Here is a 27,292-nt window from a genome sequence, read left to right as displayed (position 1 = left end):
TTAAAATACTTCAATGCCTGTCAGCAAACAGGAGAAAATATGTATCATACTGTATTAAAACATATATTCAATATTAAGTTGGTCAACTCCAGTATATGAAGTTTCCATATTAACATTTTTTCTTCAAGTTGAGCAAAACAAATATTCAATGTTGTTAAATAGTAGCATTCATTTAGGATGAAGACCCATTTACGATGAAAGGTTCATCTGACAGATGCCGACAATCATGTATACTAAAGCTGGCTCCAAAACCAGAGCCACACAGGCAGGAGGGTAGAAAAACACAGTTGTTGGTGTTTTTTTTGTTTGTTTGTTTTGGTTTTGCTTTTTTTTTTTTTTTCTGGTACCAGTCTTGAAGTCAGGGCCTGGATGCTGTCACTGGGCTTCTTTTGCTCAAGACTATCTTAATACTTGAGCCACAACTCCAACTTCTGACTTTTGGTAGTCTGTTTACTGGAGATAAGAGTCTCACAAAGACTTTCCTTCCCTGGCTGGCTTCAAACAATGATCCTTAGACCTCAGCCTCATAAGTAGCTAGGATTACAGTTATGAACTACCAGTGCCCAGAGAAACACACTTTTGCCATTTCTGGCCTCTGGCAAAGAACTTCCTTCCTTCCCACAGTCATTCTCCTCTGCGTGCTAGTTAAGTAAGAGCAAGAACTGTTCAAGATACAGAAGGCACATAAGTCACAAAGTAGGACACTGCAGAAATGCTTGACAACATGCTTTTACAACTAGAGGATTGCTTCCTTTTGTAATAATTTCAGCATTCTGCGTTTTGAAGCCCAATAGGTCCAAGCTGGCATGACTGTCAGCAATGCCCCTGCCAAAATATATGGGCAGTCCTAATACAAAAACTGATGCCCAAAGGCAGAAAAGGGTGCAGCTGTTATGGCACCCTGCAGGTAATCCTGAGGGAGCTGAATACAACACTAAGAAAAATCTTAAGTTATCAGATTTTCATTTTCTTATCAAAAATACATTGAAGAGATAAACTAAAAATTAAAAAAATAATTCCTGTTTGGAAAAGGAAGTGTTAAATGAGACTGCAACTTGTTGCACAACACTATTGCAGTATAGATTATATGCCAAATAAATAAGAGTAAGAAACTTCCTTTTAAAAAATTTAGAATAGTTTAAGATGTTTCTATGATGAGAGTTTAGACTTTTCTAATTTTTAATCCAGTATCTAATATAATATCCATACCAGCTTTTTAACCTATAATTCAATTAAAGTTGTATTTATACAAAAGTGGGTGACTATATAACTACATTTTCCTGCTCTCCATGTTCCTCTAAAGTTAAAAACTTATTTCTCCTACATAGAATTTTTTTTTGTGCTAGTCCTGGGGCTTGAACTCAGGGCCTAGGGACTGTCCCTGAACTTCTCTTGCTCAAGGCAAGTACACTACGACTGTGGGTTTTTGGTTTCTTATTTTTATTTTGTAGTTTATTGGAGATAAAAGTCTTATGGACTTTCCTGTCACAGCTGGCTCTGAACAGCAATTCTTAGATCTCAGCCTCCTAAGTAGCTAGGATTACAAACATGAGCCACCAGTGCCTGGCCCAAGTAAAATTTTTTTCTTTTTTTTTTAATTGTGAAAATACTATACAGAGGGGTTACAATTACATGGGCAAGGGCTGGGAAGGTGGCTCAGTGGTAGAGCGCTTGCCTTGCATGCATGAGGCCCTGGGTTCGATTCCTCAGCACCACATAAGCAAAAAGAAAAAAGCCGGAAGTGGCGCTGTGGCTCAAGTGGTAGAGCACTAGCCTTGAGCTGAAGAGCTGAGGGACAGCGTCCCGGCCCAGAGTTCAGGCCCCACAACTGGACCAAAAAAAAAAAAAATACATGGGCAAGGTAATGAGTGCATTACTTATCAAGCATTGTTGCCTCCTCCTTTGTTTCCCCTTACCATCCCTTCCCATTCCCACCCCCTCGCCAAAGTTGTAAAGTTCATTTTCGACATAACATCTCATTGTTGCAAGGGGTCCACCTGTCCAAGTAAATTTTTATCCTGTCTAAAAAATTAGCAAAGTAAAATTTCTATAGCAATTTAAAATATTAAAATTTTCCTGTTTAATGTTTTTATTTTCTTTTTGCTAATATATATTAGTTGCTGTTTACAAATAAACATAGAAAGCTACTTTAAAATTTTAATAAGCTCTTATAATAAGGAGCACACATAGCCTGAGTTATCACTAAGTCCCTTTATAGTTCAGTTATATCAGAGACATTTCAAAGAGGACTCTTCCCTCTTTTACGCCCACTAGGGTTTGTGATTTTATCCTGCATTTTTACAGTGAATATGGTCCTTAAAATAGATTATTCAGGCAATAGTGTGAGTCACTTGTCACACACCTTCTGAAATCTGGGAAGTGTGGGCAGCACAGGGCATGAAGGGAAGGTGGCTGAACTAGCTTCAAATAAGATAGGCACAGTTTGACTAAAAGAAGGAGGCATAGTTGGGCACCAGTAGCTCATGCTCATCATCCTAGTTACTCAGGAGGCTGAGAGCTGAGGATCATGTTTAAAGCTAGATTGGGCAGAAAAGTCTTATAAGACTATTAACCTCCAATTAACCACCCAAAAGCCAGACGTATAGCTGCAGCTCAAGTGGTAGTGGCTTGTCTAGAGGAAAAAAGCTCAGACAGTGCTCAGTCCACTGAGAAAAAAAAAAAGGAAAAGAAAAGAAAACAAAAATAGAATGCGGCCTACGGTTTGACTTTCAGCACTTTACAAGGAGCTATTCCTAATTTACCGAAGAAGTGCTTTCTGGCTATAGGGCACTGAATGAAAAGTGTCTGTCCTTTTTCCTTTCTCATATAGTAATGCAAGTAATCATGGTTCTTTCCATGATTCCCATCTCCTCTCAGCCTGCTAATTTTATGGGGCTATGGGATTACTGAAATAACTCATAATGTGGTTTGATTAAAATGGTGCCTCAAAGGACAAGTAAACAAACTTGCATGGATTTTACACTGGATTTTTTTCGTTAAGGGAACTGCATAGTTACCTTTGCTTCCTCTCTTTTACACAGGAAGCTATATAAAGCACAGCATAGTGGTAGGGGTTTCTCTACTTGATCTGATTTGAAAGGCATGTTATACTTAGTGGGGTCAAAAGTGGAGGAAGAAGACAGAAGATCTCTGAGAAAAAGATGGGGAATCAATGGATCTATTCTATGTAAAAAAGGCCCCAAAATGGGATGCCAGATCTGAGGGCAGAGAGAAAAATTCTTCCTCATAAAAGGATTCAGCCAATAGACTGTCATTTATTCAATAATGTTTTACGAAATTCTCAGACACCGTGTTCACAATTAGAATAAGGGAAAGTTCCTATTTCTTCAGTAGCCACAATGGGAGACAGATTAACACAAAACTAATACAAAATATGAAACAAATTCTAAAAGAGGTCACTTTCAGATTGATTGTTTTAAATGAATACAAAAATATATGTGTATAGAGACAGGAAGATTGATAGGCAGATAGACACATACAGACTGACTGACCGACCAACCAATCAACTTACCAACCTACCTGTGGTTTGAACTTAGGGCTCTGTAACTTGCGAGGGAAGGACTCTACCATTTGAGCTGCACTGTTTTGCTTTACTTACTTTTTGGATAAGGTCTTAACATTTTTGTCTGGTCTAGGACAGCAATTCCCCTTCCTATGCTTCCCATGTAGCTGAGATTACTAGTATATACTACCACATCCAGTTTATTTACAGATACGGGGTATCATTGAGTATTTGTCTAAGTAACCTCAAATTATGATCATTTTGATCTCTGCCAAGAAAGTAGTTTTTCAGGCACATGACAGAACTCCTGGCAAAAGCATGTATAATCTTGCTCTTGAACAAGTTAAATTTTGATATAGTGATTTTGGAACTAAGGAAATCCAACGAGTCAAGAAATTATTGCTTAAGAAGATCTCAGATATTGCTATCTCCAAGTACAAAAGTGCGCTAGTGGTTTCAAATAAGGCCAGGGACAGGCAAGAGTGGAGCTTATGTCTTTAACAGAAAACCTTAGGCTTTGGTATCACACAGAGGTCTCTTATTTCACAATCAGCAAAAGTCCTGGTGAGTTCTTTGTGAATTTTTCTCTTAAGATGCTCTGAATAGTTACAGTTAACAATTAAGCAAATGGGAGGAAAGTCAGGCAATAATATGTATTAAAGTAGGACATATGTACTAAATGGATCTAATGACAAGTACTGACCCCCAAACTGCACAATAACTTGTAAAAACTCTAAAGATAAACCATTTCCCCTGCATTCCTATAGAATGTTCTTTTCCTATTTTTTTGTATATTTGTTATTTGTCTCTGCCCTTGAGTAATTCCTTAGTTAAGAGGTTTGAAACTGTATTGGTAAAACTCTTACCTAGAAAGAGTTTAACTTTGGAAAAAGTGGTACTGTAATTATCAAGCAAAAAAGAATGGCAGAGATAACATTCTCTGAACTGCTAGTTGTGCATAATTACCACTCTCTAGAAAGAGCATCTTTTTCTCTAGTTCTAACATTTTCATTTTCATATTTTGAAAAGGTATTTAATGCTGTGTCCAACTGCATCCAGAAGATTTTCAATAGTTCTAACATCTAGCTTTAAAAAAGTAAACACAATCTTAATGCCATCTTTTCCATATTTTACCAAGGAATCACACTCTTAAAGATTCCATCTAAAATCACAAAATGATGAAATATATATACTAAATAGCCCTTGAAATGGTACTTTAAATTTTTTATAAAACTAAGAACTAAGTTTTGAAGCCAAAGGTATTTGGAAGTCTTTCTTCAAAGGAAATCTTCAAGCTAACAGATGTTTTCTGTTACTAAACAGAAAAGGAAACATACACAACATACTAAGCTAATGTTAGACATATTCCCAGCATCCAACACAAAAACTATTTCATTTGTTATTAATGCATTTGCTGTTTGTTTATGAGCACCAAAGAAGCTCAAATCTCAAATCTCTCATGAACACATGTAAGCATAAGCATACCCTTGGAAGACAGGTTCCAACAGAAAAAAGAATGTGATGAAGCACTTCACTGAATGCTGTAAAATAATTATAGATACTTCCTACATAGGAAGGCTGAAGAAGACAAAGTATTGTTACATACAACTTGCCTTGATCTAAAACTTTGTTCGGCTATTACTTCTGTCAGTTCTACTATATAATTTTAAGTGGCAGAATGGGGACAAAAGTACTAAAGGATGCCCCCACTGAAGAAGAGTTGGGTTCTGTTCTTTGGATAGAAGAAAAGAGATTACAATTTGAGGAAAAGCAGGCATTGAAGACACAAGTATGTACCAGCTGCAAAATGAAATGACCCATAAATAAATAAAGATTGATGCCTCCATTTCCTTTGAATACCAAGTTCTTGTGACTCATGTACTTCCTTATAAGAGACCAAAAGGTTCTTCTTTGGGAAATCTGATAACTCTCTTGAAAATAAGACAAGATCATCATCCTATATGTTAAGTGTCTACCAGCTCTTGGAGCTACTAGTCAGCTTTCAAGTGCCTAATACGCTTCGACATGAGCAATCAGCTAGGGATAACCTGATATCTGAGAAAATTGTTTCCTGAAAAAGTCACAATGATAAGTAGAATAAAACCAAGTTGGAGAAGGAAAATCATGAAGGCATGAAAGTATGTATTTTTAAATAATCAACGTGCTTTTAATGGTTATGTATCTACCAATCAATAAATCTCTGCAGGAATTGAACTCAGAGCTTTCCAAGTTGTTAAACTACTTGAGCCACATCTATTCTTGAATAGAATTTAACTAAAAAATATTAAATGTCATAAAAGAGAGACAGAGTAAATGGAAGGGACAGAAATCAAAGAATAGTCTCAATAGCTATGTGCATATGATTATATAATATGATGCTTATGGAAATGAACTCCAAGAAACAGAAACAAGCAGTTTTTTTACTTTATTTTTGTGTGATTTTCCTCTTACTTGGCTGCTTTTTATTTCTGTATCTTTTGTCTTGTATAGTTTACCTGATTTGGGGAGAGTAAAGGGAAGCACAGAAATGGTGGGACCAAGGGTGAACTAATTCAGCAGTGATACTCACTAGATACTATGTTGAAAATGAACTATACAACTTGGGGGGGGTGGGGGACTGGGAGAAAACAAGGGAATAGTATCAACTCTTCAATGCACTCATTATCTGACTTATGTACCGGTAACTCCTTTATACCTTTACAATAAATATTAAAACAAATAAATAAATAAATTACTAAGGTACAATGCCTATGTGCTGTGATCATACAAAATAGTATTTTATCAAAATGAACTCCAGGAAATGGAAAAAAGAAATCAAAGAATAATTCAAGGAAAATTAAGGTGAGGTACAGCAGCTTACACATGTAATCAGGAGAATGGTGGCTTGAAACAAGCTCAGGTAAAAAGTTAACAAGATGTTACCTCAACAGACAAGCTGGGCATGGCAGTACAATCCCAACCAGCAGGAGGTATAAGCAGAATTGTGATTTTATTTTGCCAGGGCAAATGTAAGACCTTACCTGAAAAATAACATAACATAAAGCATAAAGGGCTGGAGATAGGGCTGAAATTGTACTTGAGTTCAAACCCTAGTACTTGGTGGGGGGAGGGAGAAAACAAAGAAGGAATTTTTTTTTACAATAGAAGGAAATTATTTACACACCAAGAAGGAAAAGTTACTTGAAAGAAGAGGAGGAGAAGCAGGAGGAGGAGGAGGAAGGGGAAGAAAGAAGAAAGAGGAGGAGGCAGGAGGAGGGGGGAAGAGGAGGAAGAAGGAGGGAGGAGGGGGGAAGAAGGAAGAGAAGATGAGGACAAAAAGCGAAGCCAGGCACTGGTGACAGACACCTGTAATCCTAGCTACTTAGGAGGCTGACATCTGAGAATCAAAGGCCAAAGCCAGCCAAGGCAGGAAAGTCCATGACACTCTTATCTCCAAGTAACCACCAGAACACTAGAAGTGGTGCTGTGGCTCAAAGTGGTAGAGTACTAGCTTTGAGCAAAAGAGCTCAGGAACAGTGCCCAGGCTCTGAGTTCAAGCCCCATGACTGACAAAAATAAATAAATAAATAAATAAAATAAAAATATTTGCTAATAATCTTCAGATTGACAAAACTTAATTAAGTCTGAAATCTAAGTACCAGCACGGACACAGATGTGCTACAAATGCAGCAACAGACACACTGTTTAATAAAGGGATTTTATATTTCATAGTAAAATCAAATATATGCATGCCCAACAAGCGCACACATACACAAGCATACATACGTACATACATACATACATACATACATACATACATACATATATATATATATATATATATATGACTGTCATTGGCTGCTTGTTTATGCCTCTATCTAAATAGCTATACAGATGTATACAGATATATATGGCAATTATCTTCACAAATAACTAAGCTTGCAAGCCATATAAATTGCCAGTAAAACAGAAATACTCTAGTACATTTACTGTGATAGTTAATATCATATATCTGTAAGAGTCTTATTAAATTTCTTTGTCTTTTCTGAAAATTAATGGTTCACTTCTACCTCAGTAAGGTTTCAACACTTTAACAAACAAGCTGTTAGTTTTACCTACCTTTAAAGCACCAGAACCAACACAGTACTGGGCATGTTACACTGTCTATGACAGCTGAATCTGTTTGGTAGAGTTTCATTGAGTCTTTGCACTGAGCTGGCCAGCTAATACAAAGTATGCAGGAGTCACACAGAACCGTCAAAATATAACCAGATTCCTATAGTTGCACTAGACATAATTCTATTTATTTATATATTTTTTATTGTGAAAATACTGTACAGAGGGGTTACAATTACATGGGCAAGATAATGAGTACATTTCTTATCAAGCATTGTAGCCTCCTCCTTTGTTTCCCCTTCCCATCCTCCTCCCACCCCTCCACCCAATCCTCCCCGCTCCCCCCCCCCGCCCCCCAGATATAATTCTAAACATGCTACTTCAGTGGAGTGTTTGTCATTTACAATTCTCCAATGCTTTTGGTGCTTATCCCTTTAAACAAAACTGCTTTCCATATTGACACTGGGGCTAAATGATGACCAACTTTTTAAAAACTGAACTTTACAAATTAAAATGACTTGGGCTATTATTTTTCATTTTAAGGATAAACCAGAGAAACCATATTAAATATTTGTGTCTGGTCACTAAATTTTTACACTTATTAATAGGAAAATTTACACACATATCCTAACCTTTTAACAAGACTATATATAGGCCAGACACTAGTGACCCATGCTGGTAATCCTAGTTATTCAGGAGGATGAGATCTGAGGGTCGTGGTTCAAAGCCAGCCCAGGCAGGAAAGTCTGTGAAACTATTTCCAATTAACCACCAAAAAACTGGAAGTGGTGCTGTGGTTTAAGTGGTAGAGTGCTCGCCTTGAGCTGAAGAGCTCAGGGACAGCGCCCAGGTCTAGAGTTCAAGCCCCCCCACCAAAAAAAAAAGAATATATAGAGAAATGACTTATGTTATTAAAATCTTATTTGTGTATTCCTTTAGTAAAAAAAAATTCTTAATACAATAGAAATTCTAAAAAGGCACAGAATTACATGAGTTTGAGTAGTTGAAGAATTCTATACATATGAGTAGGAGTGTTGTACAAACATATATTTATATCATTTTCAGATTCCTGTTTAATTCCTCTATACAACATAATGCTTTTGTTTATTTCTATATAAATTATATGCTCTAAGTATCACATATATAATTTGGGTTTTTTTTGTTGTTTGTTTTTGTTTTTGCCAGTCCAGGGCCTCGGTACTGTTCCTGAGCTTTTGTACTCAAGAGTAGTGTGCTACCATTCGAGTCACAGCTCCAATTCTGACTTTTTGGTGGTTAATTAAAGATACAGTCTCACAAACTTTCCTGTCCAGGCTGGCTTCAAACTAAGATCCTCAGCTCTTAGCCTCCTGAGTAACCAGGATTATAAGCTTGAACCACTGGCACAAGGCAATTTAATATTTTTATGAGCTACGTTCATTAATACATTACTGAATGTGGTATACAGAAATGTTCCAGAGGCTACTGTAGTGTGTTGAGCTACCTTTCTCCTGCTACCCACTTAACATTTACTTAGTGAATCTAGTTTTTAAAAGCTTCTTCGTAAGTTATCAACTATGTTCATCTTCTAATTGTCTACATTTTATGCAGGATAGGGTAGAGGAAAAAAATGACAAAAGAAATTATTAATGTAATAGCCTCTAATGGACATTATGAAATACACCTTTGCAACAAAACACATGGACTCTGATGTTATTAGTGTTTTGACTTCCAGATAAATAAGAATACTATTGAAGATGAGCAAACAGAGCTAATTTGGTCAAATATATACGCAATATTCATTAACAATTTTGTTAAATTATTAACAAAATTACTATATTTTTTCCTGAAAATGCATTATTTATATGAAATACACATACTCAATGAAAGTACAGAGTTCATTAAGCTTTGATAGAGATGACTATCATGTTCAAGATTCAGAACATTTTAAAAAGCTCCAAAAGTTTCCATATGTCTTTTTGCAATCTAATTGTCCCCTGTTCTATTCAATGACTTATCTGTTTACTATTAATGGAAAATCACAAAATACTTGTATGGGAATGCATTATCCGATACCAAAATCGGACACAGACACAGACACAGACACACAGACACACACACACACACACACACACACACAAACTACATGCTATTATCTACGACAAATATCGATATGAGATACAAAATACTAGCAAATAAAATTCAACAGCACTTTTAAAGGATTATACACCATGACCAAGGAGAATTAATATCTGGGATACAAGGATTAAAATAAAACACTAAAGTCAGTAAGTATGTAACCACAGTGAATGAAGAACAAAAATCACATGATTGCCTCAACTGAAGCAGAAAATGTATTTGATAAAATTCAATACTCTTTCATGAAAAAAAAAAAAAACATTCAACAAACGAGAAACAGAAGAAAATCACCTCAGCATAATAAAGGTCATAGATAGAAAGCCTAACAATCAATTGTGAAAAAAACAGAAAGCTTTTTCTCTAGGACCAGAAACAAGGCAAGAATGGCTACTCCAACCAGTTCAATTCAACACAGTACTGGCAATCCTTTCCAAAGCAATTAGGCATGGAAAAAAAAAAACAAACACGGCATCCAACTGGAAAAGAAGAATAAACTTACTTCTGTTCAGAGAGGACATGATTTTGTAAGTAGTAAACTCTAGAAAGTCTACCAAAAATTGTATAATACAAATTTAACACTTAAAAGAATGTTGTATTTATAAATATTAACAATGAACTAGGGGCTGGGAAGGTGGCTCAGTGGTAGAGCGCTTGCCTTGCATGCATGAGGCCCTGGGTTCGATTCCTCAGCACCACATAAGCAAAAAGAAAAAAGCCGGAAGTGGCGCTGTGGCTCAAGTGGTAGAGCACTAGCTTTGAGCTGAAGAGCTGAGGGATAGCGCCCAGGCCCAGAGTTCAGGCCTCACAACCAGACCCCACCCCCCCAAAAAAAAACCCAATGAACTATCTGGAAAAAAAACAAACCAAAAAAAATTCCCACTTAATACAGCATCAAACAAATAGAGTCAGGCAGCTCATACTTGTAGTCCAAGCTATTCAGTAGGATGAGACCTGAGGATCTTGGTTTGAAGTCAGCCTGACAGGGAAGTGCATGAGACTCTTATCTCCAATTAACTACCAAAAAGATAGAAGTGGAGGGAGCTGTGGCTCAAGTGGTAGAACACTAACTTTGAGCTAAAAAGCTCAGAGACAGTGTCCATACCCTAAATACAAGCCCCAGGACCGCCATACCTCCCAAAAAGATGTCGTTTTCATACTCATTAAGATGACTACCCCCCCCCCACACACACCTACACACACACAAGAGACAGAAAACAAGTGCTGGCAGGATGATAAATGGTACTGTGACCCAACAATGACTTCTGCGCATATACACATACATATATGCATAATCCCACAATTATCTGCACGCTCATGTTCAACTGCAGAACTGTTTGCATCACATGTGATGTGATGGGTGAGTGGATAGAGACAATCTGGTATATGGGAAAGTGAAACATGTTTTGGATAGAGGGCAGGTGCTTAAAGAGAGGGGAGCCAGATGAGTGAAGAGAGAGAGGGTGGATGAATATTGTTATAATATTCAATGTACATATGGGAAAACAGAACCAAGTAGACTGTGAGGAGGGGTAAGGATGGAACAGATGAGAGAAAATGATGGGAATGATGTACTGGTCAAGATGCATTGTACTCATAAACTGACCTTTGTACAACTACTTACAGATAACTAAATTAAACTTTAAAAGAAAACACAATACACACACACACACAATAGTTTAATATTCACCTTGCACACAGGAAATTCTGTCACATGCAATACCATGGGAACTTTAAGGAAAATATGTTAAGTGAAATATACAACTATAAGAAAACAAAACTATATAATGTTCATCATTTGAGATATCTAGAATAGTAAGAACCATGGAAACAGAAGGTGTATTGTGGCTTCTAGAAAGTAGGAGCTGTTCAAAAGGTCTAGAGTTTTGGTCACACAAGAATGAAAAGTTCAACTTTACAACTTTGGTGGAGGGGGTAGGATTGGGTGGGGGGGATGGGAAGGAATGGGAAGGGGAAACAAAGGAGGAGACAATAATGCTAGGATTGGGTGGGGGGGGCGATGGGAAGGAATGGGAAGGGGAAACAAAGGAGGAGACAATAATGCCTGGTAAGAAATGTACTCATTATCTTGCCCATGTAATTGTAACCTCTCTGTACGGTATTTTCACAATAAAAAAATTTTTTTAAATAAATAAAAAGAATGAAAAGATCTAGAGATTTGTTGCCCAATAATGTAAATAGAATGAACACTGTAATTATAAGTCTTAAGAGATTTTAAAAGGCATATAAACAACTGGCTCTGGTAGCTTACACTTGTAATTCAAGCTAGTCAGGAAGCTGAAATCTGAAAATAGCAATTTGAAACCAGTGTGGGCAGGCAAGTCTATGAGATTCTTTTTTTTTGGTTGGTCATAAGGCTTGAACTCTGGACCTGAGCGCTGTCCCTCAGCTCTTCAGCTCAAGGCTAGCGCTAGCAAGTAACAGATCGTTCTATTTAATTCCATAATCTGAGTATATGATTATTTGAAATATTATCACCATATGGTAAATGAAGTTTCTAAAATCTGAAAGACTCAGGCTGGGAAGGTGGCTCAGTGGTAGAGCGCTTGCCTTGCACGCATGAAGCCCTGGGTTCAATTCCTCAGCACCACATAAGCAGAAAAAAAAGGCCGGAAGTGGTGCTGTGGCTCAAGTGGTAGAGCACTTGCCTTGAGCTGAAGAGCTGAGGGACAGCGCCCAGGCCCAGAGTTCAGGCCCCACGACCGGACCCCCCACCCAAAAAAAAAAGAAAAAGAAAAAAGAAAAAAAATCTGAACGACTCTTCTTCAATTATTAATCATATAGGCTTCCAAAACACTGTGATGTGATCCCAGTCATTTCAGGTACCAAATCTGTACTAACATTTTCAATAATCATGTGGTACAAATAACATGGTATTAGATTTTTTTAATTAACATCTATTTTATGATACTGCAGGAATACTGAAATCACATTATCATCCACTTATATGCAAAAAATTAACCATTAACTGATCCATAATCTTAGCTGAAAGCTGAAAATATTTTTGAAAAATTGATTCTGTAGAACATTATTTTCCACTTATTCCAAGTAGCACCAGGAGGTTTGCAGATGAAATGAAACCATGGAAACCAACTAAACCTATCATAAGCGACCAGATCAAAAGAACACAATGTACATTTACCGTCAACGCCTACTTGGAGCATAATCCTTCTCCAGTTCCTTTTCATCTTCCTTACACAGGAAAAAAAAGCTTAAACCAATTTTCAATATTCTTAAAATGTGAAAGGCCCACTACCAATATCTACTAAAATTCTCTGCCTTTACCAAGGAACTCTGACTCACTTTAAAAGTCAAATTCATGGTCTGAGTTTCAATTAGGAATTGCTGGTACTTTTAATCATTAGAAACCAATTTGAGTTTTCATTAATTTTATCATTTTCTTCATTCAATCTTTACTATAACACTTAAAGAACATTGTCTTAAGAATCTCTTGCTTAATAGAATCTTACCAACATTCAAGTTCAAAACCACAATAAATTAAGTCACCACCACCACAATTACAGAATTCAGGAGTCCCATTTTAACATATTTCTAATCTATCAATAGTCAAATCTATCAATATCCTAGGCACTGACACTAAATTCACAGAATCTGGTTCCACATGTTTTGAATCTACCCAGTCACCAGCTAAAACTAATAAGGAAGTGACTGACTTTGTGGGACAACAGCTATTTGTTATATAATTACAAGCCAGGTAGACAATATAGCAAACTTCTCCAAAGACTTGAGATCCAGTTTGCCGATTCTGTTAACCACCTCCTACTAATTATCATTTACAAAAGAATGTAATCTAGTTGAGTGAGGTGAGCCAAGAGCAAAGAGACAAACAGCACATGTTCTCCCTGATAAGTGGATGTTAAATACAAAAACATAAGGTGATACGACAAAGTTAACAAAGTTGAGAAACAAAGGACCTCCACTCATCTGGTCAAATCACTACTAAATAACCCCATGCTGCTGATCACATATATGGGATATATGTGCACACCGGAAGGAAACTAGGAGGACACAGAACTAGAGGGAATCAGGGAAAAACATACATCAGTGGGACCCATCAGCTGCACTGGACATTGATCAAAATGAACTAAGCAACTCAATGGCAGCGATGGAAGGGAGGGAATGAATGGGAAAGAGGGAACAGCTGACGCAAAGAAAAGGAAAGAAATGTACATATCACCCGATGTGGACGAAAATAACTGTACTGTCAAAGCTCATAGAACTCAAACTTTATAGACCACTATAGACAATTTGCCCCTTGAAAGTTAGAATATGTTTGTGACTTTAAGCATCACTTCCCACAATACTGTGAAATTTGTGAAATTATGTAATCATTTAATCACAGTAAAGAATTTGCAAAAAAAAAGAATGTAATCTACATAAAATGCCATAGAAAGATGTGTACTTTTTAATTGGCCAATTTCTAGGACAAATAATTGTGAGTGGCATTATATCTGAGGAATGAAAGTAGAAAAACATGGTGGGGAAAATCCCAATTTATCATTATACTTTTTTTATTTTTAAAAGTATAACCACATCTGATGCTTTTATAATCACACTATGTATTAAAGGATAGGTTTGTTTATAAATATACTTTAATAGAGAATTAGTTTTCTTTGATGCTATTAAAACAGTATATAATTGTTTTATTATTACCTTACATTGGTTATACAGAGAGGGATTTCATTGCTCCATTTCTAAATGTTTACAATAGATTCTGACCAGTCATATCACATCTTATCACTCCCTATCTCTTTCCCACTTCTCCCCTTCCCAAAACAATTTCAACAGGTTCTCTTGTTCAATTATCACAGATATGAACCATCTACTTTAACTACACTCATCCTCTTTTAAAATGTACATTTTGTACTCTCCTTTGGTTATATGCCCAATAGTGGTACGACAGGGCTATTTCTTGGCTTTTTTTTTTTTTTTTTTGTCCATTGTGGGGCTTGAACTCTGGGGTTGGGTGCTGTCCCTCAGCTCTTCAGCTCAAGGCTAGCACTCTACCACTTAAGCCACAGCACCACTTCCAATTTTTTCTGCTTATGTGGTGCTGAGGAATTGAACCCAGGGCCTCATGCATGCGAGGCAAGCACTCTACCACTGAGCCACCTTCCCAGCCCCTATTTCTTGTCTTTTGAGGAACCCAAATACTAATTTTCACAGTGGTTGTACTAGTTAACATTCCCACCAACAGTGCATTAGGATCCCTTCCAAACCCCCTTGCATCCTCCGAAGATTAGATATTTGGTTTCTTGATATCCATCATTTTTAATAGAGTGAGATGGAATCTTAGTATCATTTGATGTGCATTTCCTCTAAGGCCAAGGATACTGAATATTTCTTCATGTATTATTAACTTTTTGTATTTCTTCTTAATAAGAACTGTCTGTTCACTTTGCCTATTAATTGGATTGTTACTTTGCTGCTTAATTTTTTCAATACTTTATATAATCTAGGTATTAACCTCTTACCTGCTAAATAGCTGACGTTCTTCCATTCTGTAGGCTGTCTTTTGGTTCTGGTGACTGTTTTGCCATACACAAACTCTAGTTTAATGAGGTCCCATTTGTCAATTCCTGCTTCTATCTTCTAGGTATCTGGAGTCCTATTCAGAAAATTTTCCTGTACCTTAACTTCCACAGAGTTTGCTTGTATTTCTCTGTAGATTTATTTTCAGATCTTACTTTGAGCTCTGGAGTTGAGTTTTGCACAGGTTGCAGTCTCCTATAGTTGGATGCCATTTCCCCAGTATAATGTGATAAAAAGGCTCTCTTTTCTCCATTGCATATTTTTTCTTTGTCAAAAATGAGTTGGCTATAGCTATGTGATTTTATTACTAGATCTTCTATACAGTTCCCACTGGTCTTCAGGTCTGTTTTTGTGTCAGTTACTAAGATATTTTCACTTCTATGACTCAAGAAATAATCTGAAGTCCAGTATGGTGATGCCTCCAGCAGAGTGCTTTTGTTTTACAATTATTTTTGCTATTTGGGTCTATTAGGATTCCACACGAATTCTTGGACTAGTTTATCTATTTCTGTGAGAAATGATACTGGGATTTTGATGGATATTGCATTAAATCTATAGATTACCCTTGGTAGTACAGCCATTTTAAATTTTCTGCCAATACATGAGCACGGGAGGTCTCTCCATCTTCAGAAGTCTTCAATTTCTTTCTTCCAGGTTTAATAATTTTCACTGTAGAAGTCTTTCATTTTCTTGGTTAATACCAAATTTTGAGAGCTGTTGTAAATGTAACTTTTCCCAATTTCCTTCTCAGACTACTCATTGCTGGTATACAGAAAAACTAGTAATCTTTGAGTGTTGATTTTGTATCCTGCTACTTGTCCAAAGGTATTTGTCAGTTCTAGCAGTATTTTGGTGGAGTCTAAGTAGAGTTGGTTAGTTACAGTATTATATCACCAACAAATGGGATAATTTATTTCTTCTTTTCCTATTTGAATCTTTTATTTTTTTTTGCCTCTCTTGTTGCTCGGGGTAAGAATTCTAATGAAACACTGAATAAGAACAAGGAGAGTACACATTCTTGTCTCATTACTAAAACTTCAGGAGAAATTACTTCATTTTCTCCCTCATTTAATATAGTGTTAGATATAAGTATCATGAATATAGCCTTTATTAAATCCAGGTACATCCCTTCTATTCCTAGCTTCTTCAAAGCTTTTATTATAAAAAGGATGTGAAATTCTTTCAAAAGTTTTTTTTTTTCTGCAGCAATTGAGATATTGTGTGATTTTTGTTCTTTGTCCTGTTTATGTGATATATTACATTTATTGACTTATATATATGAACCATCCTTGAATCTCTGGGATGAAACCAAGTTGATCATGATATCTGATCTTTTTTGATGTGTTGCTGAATTTAGTTTGCAAGGGTTATATTGAGATATTTTGCATCGATGTTGAGACTGATTTTTCTTTTTTTCCCCCCTTACGTTATAAATATTCTCCAAGAACCATTGGAGTCACAATGATCAACGTGAAAACAGAATTGTCTCAACAAGGCAAAATTTACTTGTGCAGAAGGGTGTGCTATCAGCCAGAAATCTGGCAAGCAAGCACATAGAGCAAGCAAGGTCTTCCCTACTTATCAGTAACATAGCATGCCCTTCTCTTCAGCTCAAATTGGTTGACTTCAGGTTCCACAGGGTGGTCATTAAAAGATATTAAAATAAGATTAACAGTACACAAGCAATCCCAAAACACACACACACACACACACACACACACACACACACACACCATTTCTTGAACAATGAAGTGAGTTTTCAGAGGTGTGCCTTAATTCTAACATGGAACAATCAGTTAAGACAAAACTTTGTATTTCAGAAACCCTTCCTTATCCCAAACCAGTTTCTCCTTTTATTTCTTTACTGGATGATATTGTCTTACCGGAATAATCAACAAGAACCAACACCAAGCCAAAGCAGGAACTTTTAACCAACCCACTTTGATAGAAAAGACAGATTTTTGTCACACTTGATTGCATCCTATGGTTGCATCTTTGTTGAATTTCTTGGTTGAACGAGTAAAATAGCTGCTTCATAGAATGAGTTCAGTAGCATTCTTTCCTTTTCTATTTTATGGAAGAGGCTGTGTAGTATTGGTGTTAGTAGTGCTTTGAAGGTCTGATAGAATTTGGCTGTGAATCCGTCTGGTCCTGGGGCTTTTCTTTGTTTGGAGACTCATTAGTTCTGATTCAATTTTATTACTTGTTATTGTGCTGCTTAAGTAGCTTATATCCATTTGGTTCAGTTTTGATGGGTCAAATATATTTATCCATTTCTTCTAGCTTTTCCAACTTAGTTGAGTACAAGTTTTCAATGAAATCCTTCATGATCTCTTCAGTACTTGTTATGATATACACTTTTTCATCTTGAATTATGTTGATTTGAGTCAGTTCTTTATTTTGGTCAAATTAGCTAGAGGCTTATCAATCTTATTTTTTCCTTCTTTGCAGTTGTTTTTTAGTTTTGTTTTTTTTTTTCATGTTTCCAATTCATTAATTTCTGCCCTAATTTTTTTACTATTTCTCTACCAGTTTGGAGTTTGGTTTGTTCCTGCTTTCTAGACGTTTCAGTTGCATCATATTTATTTGAGTACTGATTTTGTTTTTGATGTTAAGTACTCATGAGTAGCTCTTTGCTATGAGTACTTATAATAACTGACTACTTACATCAAGTAGGTAACTATGACTATGAGTACTTACAAAACACTGCCTTTGCTATATTCTAAAGGTTCTGATAAAATGTTTCCATTTCCTTTAGTTTTCAGGAACTTTCCTCCTTTTATTTCCTCAATGACTTACAGTCATTTAACAATGTGCTGTTTAGTCTCTAAGTATATGAATATTTTCTAAATATCTTTTGTTGTTAAGCTCTTTTTTAATTCCATTATAGCCAGATATAATAGAACAAATTCCATTCATTTCATTTTTGTTCTGTTTTCTGAGGCTTGTTATATGTCCTAGGATATGATGTATCTTTGAAAAAGTTCCATGCACTGGTGAGAATAATATGTATTATATATTGCTACTGGGTGAAATACTCTAGATACCTGTTAATTCCATTTGGAGTATGGTACCATTTAATCCTAAGGTTCTTTATTGATTTTCTGTTTAAATGACCTATTCAGTGGTGAGATTAGAAGAATTTAGTTAATGTGGATTAGGACAGGAAGCAGGAGAGATGAGCATTATATACTCACACAAAGAGTCCAACAACATCAATATTCAAGAAAGGAAAAAAAAAGGAGAAAAAACACAAATTTTAAAAAAGGGAAGCAAAAAGCAAAAAAACAAAATGATATAAAGGTAAGCCAAGCCCAGAGAGACAAATGGTGCATGTTTTTGATCATATGTGGAAGCCAGATCTCAAGTACACTTATACGGTAGATTATACAGGGCTCTAGGCATGCATACACAATGAGACCAATGGAGGATACTCTTAGGAGAGGACACAAATACACAATGCCTACATGTATCTGATCATACAAAATAATATTTATCAAGAAGAGCTCCAGAAAATAGAAGTTTTTTCTTTGTTTTTCTTTCTTTTCTTTTTGTCTTCTTTGTCATTTATGTGTCTTTGGGAGGAGGATTAAGGGAGGCACAGAAATGGAGGGACAAAGGGTGAACAAATGCAGCAGTGGTACTTACTAGGCACTATGTTGAAAATGAACTATACAACTTGTAGGTGAGGATGGGAAAGAAAAACTGGGGGCTGGGAAGGTGGCTTAGCGGTAAAGCGCTGGCCTTGCATGCTTGAGGCCCTGGGTTCGATTCCTCAGCACCACATAAGCAGGGGGGAAAAAAAGCCAGAAGTGGCGCTGTGGCTCAAGTGGTAGAATGCTAGCCTTGAGCTGAAGAGCTAAGGGACAGTGCCCAGGCCCAGAGTTCAGGCCCCACGACCAGATTCCCCCGTCAAAAAAACCCAAAAAACCTAGGAGAGTACATGGGAAGGGGTGACACTGTCCAGAAAGAAATGCATTCCTTACCTGAATTACATTAATAACAGTCAAAAGATTAAAAATGAAAAACCAAAAAATGAAGGCCAATTTCAATCAAACATTTTGCTTCCAGTCTGTCACGTTTTCTTATTTCAGTGATCACAGTAACTATTCCTTCTCTTTAAAAGCTCTTCAAAGGGCACCAAGTCACAGTGTGGAAGAATCACATGCAACTAGGATTTTTTAAAAACATACAAATGGAGCCAGGTACTGGTGGCTCACTTGTAATCCTACTCAGAAGGCTGAGACCTGAGGATCATGGGAACCAAAAAGCCAGAAGTAGAACTGTGGCTCAAGTGGTAGGACACAGGCGTTGAGCAAAAGAGCCCAGGAACAGTGCCCAGGTTCTGTTTTCAAGCTCCAGGAACAGTACACATGCACACACACATGCGTGCACACGTGATGCACATGCGCACACACACAGAGAGTACATATTACAGCATGATCTTAAAGTGGAATTTGTTTTAATTATTGGATTTCAAATACATTTCATTTGCTTTTTTATTAGGGAGGTAGAATTAGAAAGTTAACCTTCAGAATTTGTAGAATAATTCCCACCTTCAAAGTCTGTCTTTAGTTTATTTATAATTTTAGTTTCTCTGTTTGGTAAAATGACCAAGTATTACTTTTAAAATCTTTTTGAATGTATCGATTTAAAAGGTAAAAATTTACTCTTTTGTCATATTTTTTGTTAGTTTATACAATGAACTGGATATTAAACCAAAAGTTGTATTACATGTCTACAATCCCAGCAGTCAAGAGATTAAGATAGGAGGATTTTGAGTCCAGGCCAGCCTGGGAATGTAGTTTCATGGTAAGAGTTCTTATGTAGTATCTTGAAGGCCCTGGGTTCAATCCCCAACATGGGGGAAGGGAAAGAACTGCAATTTCATTATTATTTTTTACAAGCTATATTTCTTAGCTTTTTGTTCTTCAGTAAATTAAGCTTTGGTTTACTCATTTGAAAATGCAGAAAATATTAGAATGTACTGCATGGAAAATTCTGCATATAAACAGTTTATCTTCAGAAACTACAAGTTGCAATATATCAAACCTTATCTAGTCTCTGAGGAAGTAAACAGGACCTGAGTTGATACCACTTTACTTGGTACAGCACTCACATATGATCATGGTTGGCTTTGGGCATTTACCTCCAGCATGGAAAAGGGTCCATGGATGACACATGAAAAAAACTTTGTAAATAGTAAGATATTTCACATAAAGTATTTACTATAATGCCTAAAGTAGTAAATATTTGGTAGATGTTGGCTGTTTGATTTACAAAGCAAATCCCTTAATAAAATTTTGAGAAGTGCTAGGTTTTTTAGTGGAAGTAAATTAATACACTATTATTGCATTCTGCAGTGGTATATGGATACTAAAGAATCTTAAAAAGAGAATCAAATACACCTCCTACTGCATTTCAAAATGGACGCAAAAGTCAGATTCTAGTTCCCTTTTCCAAAAAAAAAAAAAAAAAAAAATCACCAAAAGACAAAACAGATAGAAGATGATCCAAACTGTTTTTAATTAATTGCTGCAAAAAGTATTTGAACTTAAGTCTATGTTTAATGCTTGACAATTTGCCTTAAAATATACCTTAAAAATATAAAAACAAAAGTAAGTTGAAATCAGCTTAACACAAATGTTGAAAAGGATGTAGAAAAACCGAACCCTTCCTTCACTGCTGTAGGACTTTAACAAGGTAGCCACTTAGAAAATCAATTGGAGAGGCACATCAGAAAGGAAAAAAAAAAAAAAAAGTGATGAAAACACCTATTTAGATCCCTCCCCCAAGCAGTCTTTTAGGTTAACTGATCAAGAAAGGGTCTACGGAGAAAAAAAATGGACAAAGAGTGTTTTAGCTGACTTAACAAAACAGGAGAAACCTGGTATATTTTCTTCCTTCTTTTCCACCTTCTGATCCCAGCCGTAATGTTAATTTGTTAACTAAAAATGAAAAATCACTCAGAAGCTCTTTATAATCAGCAGACTTAAGTTTTCTCTCCCTGTAAAAAAAGTACAAGGGGAGCCATTCATTAAAAAGTTGCTTAGTGATCATAGAGACAAAAGCAAGAAACCGAATCAAGTATATTTCACTGAATTCCATGAAGAAGGATTCATGGATTCATACAAGCTTAATACTAATAATACCTACAGGCTCTGAGAAGCACTTAATCCAACAGATTATGTTTAGAGGCAATTCACATTCATCAGCAACAGCGCCAGTGCTGCATCAAGCGCTCCCTCTATAAACCCTGCAAGGATTTCAGACACTGTCCATGCTGACCAATCCCTTCTGGCCAATTAAACATGCTGAAAGATTCTAATTATAGTCACAACTTCATAAACAAAATTAGAAAATATTGATTTTCATTTTTATCTAAAGTTGTAGCCTATGTCCTCATTTTGTCTAAAAAAAAAAAGAAAAATAACACTATTGACTTTTGGAAAATTATATATAAAATCAGGCAACTTAAAAGGTACAAAGAAGCCAAGTGCTTCCTGTAATACTAGCTACTTAGGAGGCTGAGATCTGAGAATTGCAGTTTGAAGTCAGCCTGGGCATGAAAATCTTAGAGACCTCCACTAAACAACAAAAAAAACCTGAAGTAGAGCTGGTTCAAATGATAGAGAGCTGGCCTTGAGCAAAAGAAGCTCAAGACAGCAACCAGGCAGAGTTCAAGCCCTAGGACCTAAAAACACACACACAAAAGTAGAGAAAAATAAAAATCATCTTAACACTCGGATAAATTGTTTTCAGCTAACTCTCTACTTATAATATGAAATTATAGATAGATAATTTTATGTAAATAATATGATACTGCTTTGTATAATGCTGTCTATATATGCTTAAAAATTAATCAAATAATAAATATAATCAAACATAGTTTTTCCAGTTTTCAGAGTTACTGTTCTCCCATTATATAAAAACTTCTAATCTTATCTTGATACACAAAATTTTCAAGAAGAATAGCATTTGCATGTCAGGCATTCTCTGGAATATGTCCAAATCTATCCAGGGAATGTCTAGAACCAGCATCTTGGGTTATCAAGATTTTTGTATACATGCTGTCCTGCTCTTCTCCAAACTTAGAGAAGCTAAAATGAGTTAACAGAAATATGTCTGGAATCACCCAATTTGGATTTAATGATATTTTCTCAAAGTCAATATTTTATAGGACATCAAGAAACTCTTTTAAAGATCAATTCTCCATAATCAAAAGAAATTGACTACTGATCACTGAGGATCTAAATTCCATCGCCTGCACCACAAAAACAAAAACAAAAGCAAATGTTTAGGGGTGGTAAAATGCTTGCCTAACACAAAATGAAGCTGTGGTTTCTATCCCCAGCACCATTAACATAGTAATAATTTTGGTAAAACTTACCACAATCCTTTCCATTCATTATTCTTACTGTTCCAACAATGACCTAGATTGTAAAAGTAACTATCACTGCCTTCTACTCAGATTTTGGTAATTTGTATTTGTAGATAAAATCGAAACTCTTAAACTTTAACTACCAGGCTTTCCTAGAACACTTACTGCTAAAATATCCTTCACTCCCACCATCTAGCAGCCTGCCAACAGACCAAAAGCTCCAGGTATATCATTTTTAGTAAGAGGTTGACCAAGACTAAAAGATTTGAAGAATTACATTATGAGATAATCTTCATGGTCTAACACTGAAATGACCTTAATGATCATAGGCTAACATGCAGTAGTAGCCATGCTTCTTCACTAGCTGGTATGCATCTTCCCTCCTTTCTATCAACTTTCCTCCTTGGTTTAAGTAAGAAAAGAAAAACATATTCTAGTTATTCAGTCTTTTTCCCAAAGTCATTTCCTAGCATTAGAAGCAGGTACTAGACAAACAAACAGAATCTGTCATGTCCCCCAGAGGTTACTGGCTCGATGGTGGGAAAGGGCAACCTGCACTGGTTCTCTCAAGCTAAAGGGAAAGAGGCACGTTGTATGAGATAGGGATGGTTCCTTGGTACTTTCTTGCCAAATATAAACAGGAAGCACATATCTCATACTATCCTGGCAAGCTACCTTTGATGCTAAGGAAAACAGCCATAAACTGAAGCTGATGATCACAGTACTTTCAACACATCACTGGAATATTAATTATCCATACTATTAAAACAACTACAATACAACTAACTCAGGAAGCTGAGAGCTAGAAGATTGCAGTTCAAAGCCTGAGCAGAAAAGTCCTTGAGACTCCATCTTCAAAATAACTAGCAAAAGTCCAGGCTGGGAGCATGACCCAAGTGATAGCATGCTGAGCAAGGAAGCTGAACTAGTTCAAGGCACTGAGCTCAAACCCTAGTAGTGAGAGAAAAATGTGGGGTTTCTTTTTTGCATTTTTCATAATGTGATGTATTTCCATAAGTAACTTAGGTTTAAGCTCATAGAGTTTACTTCTTTGTGCATTAGGTAATATTAGCAGCTGAAAACATTTCAATGACAGAGAATATAATTCTTAAAGAGGATAGTAGACTTTAAAATTGTTGAGAATTACTGCTATTATTTTCCAAATCAGAAAATAAAACTTAAAAAACTAAGTATATATAAGAAGTCAGGAAACTAGAATCCATGTTTTCAAAATCTAAAGTTGCTACTATGGCTTCATTTCCAAAGCTCTAATAAAGATAACAGGTAACTGCAACTAGTTTATGAATCGTTTTCTTTTTTTTCTTTCTTTTTCTGTCAGTCATGGGGCTTGAACTCTTGTGCATGCTCACGTTGGCCTCAAAGTTCTAACACATGACTACTCCAGGTAGTCTAGGACTACAACCTTCAATGGAGGATGAAAGTTTTTCACAAAACTGAACTATGGGAAAAAATGAGCTTTTCTTAACTCAGACTTTTAAAGTCTGAGGATCTGAACCAACAGAATAAGACTATCAGGTTTGGAGTCCAGCTGACAGATATATTAAGAGTAATGATCAATTCCAAACATGGCTTCATTGAAGAGAGAGCAGTTTAAGATTACAAACAAAACGAAACACACTGAGGAACATAGAAAAGTTCTAATTCTAGGTGTTAATGAAGTTATTCATGCAGAAATGTATACAAGAGAACACCGCTCTTTTTTATTTATACTCAGACATAGGTTATAAGTGAACACTTCTGTACCAGTGTAGTAGCTGTAAACCTATTTTAAAAAAGACTTCTTAATTTTAGTGCCCTAAGTTAACACAGTAAATGCATTAAGGACACTTACAACTATCAACTAGACAGCATGCTTTTCCACAAAGGGATCGTGCAATATTTTGGTAACTAAACAAACTGATGGAATTAGAAAAACATCAGCAAAGGGGAAGCATCAGATGAGAAATAGATAGATAGATAGATAGATAGATAGATAGATAGATAGATAGATAGATAGATAGATAGATAGATAGATAGGACATATACATATATTATAGCTTCTAATGCACATTCTGATTAGCATTATTCTGCCATACATCTAGTTTAAAACAAGGAAAAACATTAACTAAACTTTAGCAATAAGTTATTCATAATGTAAACTCACAAATTTCTCTCCCACAATTGCTGCAGCCCTTTTACAATTTTTCTTGCAAATAACAGTTTCACGATGATTTTCAATAACATAAGAAAGGTTATATGTGACCCCAAAATGCACCAAAAATACTCTAATGTTAGCTATTCACTAGTTTCAACCTTGAGATTTATTGGACGGTGTAGATGAAAAGTAATTGTAAGCCTAAAGTAATGGGCAAAATGAGAAAGGGCAAGAGGTTAGAAGGAGGAAGACTGTGGAAGGTCTGGTGCAACTTTACTCCAAACTAAATTCTTGCCCCTCAAATACTTCTGTTGTCATCTAGGGAAAGCTGAGTGACAACATGTCATAAGAAGCCATATGGTCTAGTGCAAAGTATCTGAACTTCACAATGAGGCAAAATTAAGTTCAAACTAAATTTCTGTACTTTCTGTGTGACTTTAGAGAAAGGTAAACTGCAAGAGTATTGTACAGATTTCTGTTTGCTATTTTTCCTTCCCACTTCTTTCTTCTGGTACACCAGCTTTCACATCAATGCTTATTTTTCCTAGATAATCAGATGACCGGACTATTTGGAAATGCAGTGGTGCAGAATTCCAGTGGAAAATGTTAGGAGTAAAAAGATAAATCAGCTTCAAGAAAGTCTGTAATTAGCCTCATATCAATCTTCTAGTTCAAACAGTTGCCAAAAAAGAAAAAAAAAAGGAAAAGAAAAAAGAACAAGTATTTAGATTGCCAAAGTAATTATATCCCCCTGTATACCACAATTTAAATCTGTAAAATATTAGTAAATTAAGTAACTGAAATTTATACGTTAATTTTTCATGAAAAGTAAATTTTCACAAATTCCTATGACAAGTTCTATTCTGCAAGAATGCAAAATGATATAATTTTTATATGAAAAAATACTGCATTATATAATTCTATTTATCACATAAATAATTATTAAATCTTGTGGACATGAATGAAGTCCCTTCCCTGTTCATTCTCATAAGTGGTAGAAAAAGGATTTAGACATATTAGTCCTAAGCACTAACATCAACTTTTTTTTTTATTGTTTTGTCAGTCGTGGGGCCTGAACTCTGGGCCTGGGTGCTATCCCTCAGTTCTTCAGCTCAAGGCTAGCGCTCTACCACGTGAGCCACAGCACCACTTCCAGCTTTTTCTGCTTATGTGGTGCTGAGGAATTGAAACCAGGGTCTCATGCATGCAAGACAAGCACTCTACCACTGAGCCACCTTCCCAGCCCACTACCATCAACTTTTTATCCTCTTATCTGTGGCTACCAGAGGAAATGTTACTTCTTTGACCACTTGCTTGGGAAGTTGGTATTCTAAAGTCTTTTACAAAGAAGAAGTATGTAAATGAATGAACAAAGACTTATTCTAAGTCTTTCACCAGATACAAATATGGAATGATTAAAATGACAGACTCTGAAGCCAGACTGGGTTTAAATATCAGCTGTACAACTTACTCAATGTAAGGCCTTGGATGGTCATGTTATTCAAACTCCAGGATCTCAGTAATATAAGTACCGTAACAATAATAATGGTACATAGAGTCACCATGCAGATAAAATGAGGTTAGAGGCCTGGCATGGGATAAGTCCAATGGGTAGGTATACTATTGTAACTAGAGCATTACTGGGTTGGTAGTGGAGTCTTCATGGAAATACGTGTTTTTGAGCACTATATTATAAGCTAGAACAGCCAAAACACAAGGCAAACTGAAGTTTGTATCAGGAATGATCTCAACAAAAGCTACTTCAACCAAAATCCAAACTAAGAGAAACTCATTAGCTTTATGAGTTATAAAGAACTGTTCTTTTAGTCACTTTTCTTTATTCAAGAAATATATAGATGCTGACACAGGAAGACTAATAGGAGAGAAAGGAAAGGTTGGAATGGAAAGAAGCAGCTACAACGAAAAATGCTTTAAAAGTGTTTTAATTCTTAATTACTGAGTGCTACCATTCATGGGGAATTTTTAAAGGGTCTCAAAGCTATTAAAATGGTAATTGGGCCCCAAGAAAACAAGAATCAATTCAATTACATGCTGGATGCTTTTAAATTTTACAGCTCTCTATTAAGAGGGTTTAAATAAAGTGTAGTTATAAGTGCAGGTCCATGACCAACCTTAAAGCCAAAGTATAGGTTCCAGGCTGCCGCTGACTCTCCCGAATAAGGTAGCTCCCCTCGGCTACACTCAAGAGCTGGTCAGATGCTTCTCTGGAAATCATGCCGTGAAATCTATGGGAAAAAAATCAATTCAGAACTTTATTCTTTCCACAATTCTCCCCTTAAACAATCCCCACCATCTTCTGTTATTTGCTAGGAAAATATGCTACATAATCAAAGAAAAGCACTTGGACTTAACTATGAATTTCTCTGGGCCTGGCCCCAGGTCAGCTTCTCTGTGTGTTAAGAACAGTATCAGACAAGTTACTGAATTC

General features: G+C 36.1%; 1 protein-coding gene across 2 annotated transcripts in view; it reads right to left on the bottom strand.

Annotated features, from left to right (window-relative positions):
• The window catches only part of Chn1 (chimerin 1), a 157,817-nt gene that overhangs the window by 68,677 nt on the left and 61,848 nt on the right, over positions 1 to 27,292 (bottom strand). For both annotated transcript variants that reach the window (XM_042694228.1, XM_042694227.1), the window contains one exon: positions 26,976 to 27,089. In XM_042694228.1, the coding sequence (XP_042550162.1) occupies positions 26,976 to 27,089 (114 nt within the window). The remainder of the gene's footprint in view (positions 1 to 26,975; positions 27,090 to 27,292) is intronic.

The sequence above is a fragment of the Dipodomys spectabilis genome, unplaced genomic scaffold, assembly GCF_019054845.1.
Source record: "Dipodomys spectabilis isolate Male_0828 unplaced genomic scaffold, ASM1905484v1 ptg000174l, whole genome shotgun sequence".
Classification (NCBI taxonomy): Eukaryota; Metazoa; Chordata; class Mammalia; order Rodentia; family Heteromyidae; genus Dipodomys; species Dipodomys spectabilis.
This window is presented reverse-complemented; position numbering and strand designations above follow the sequence as displayed.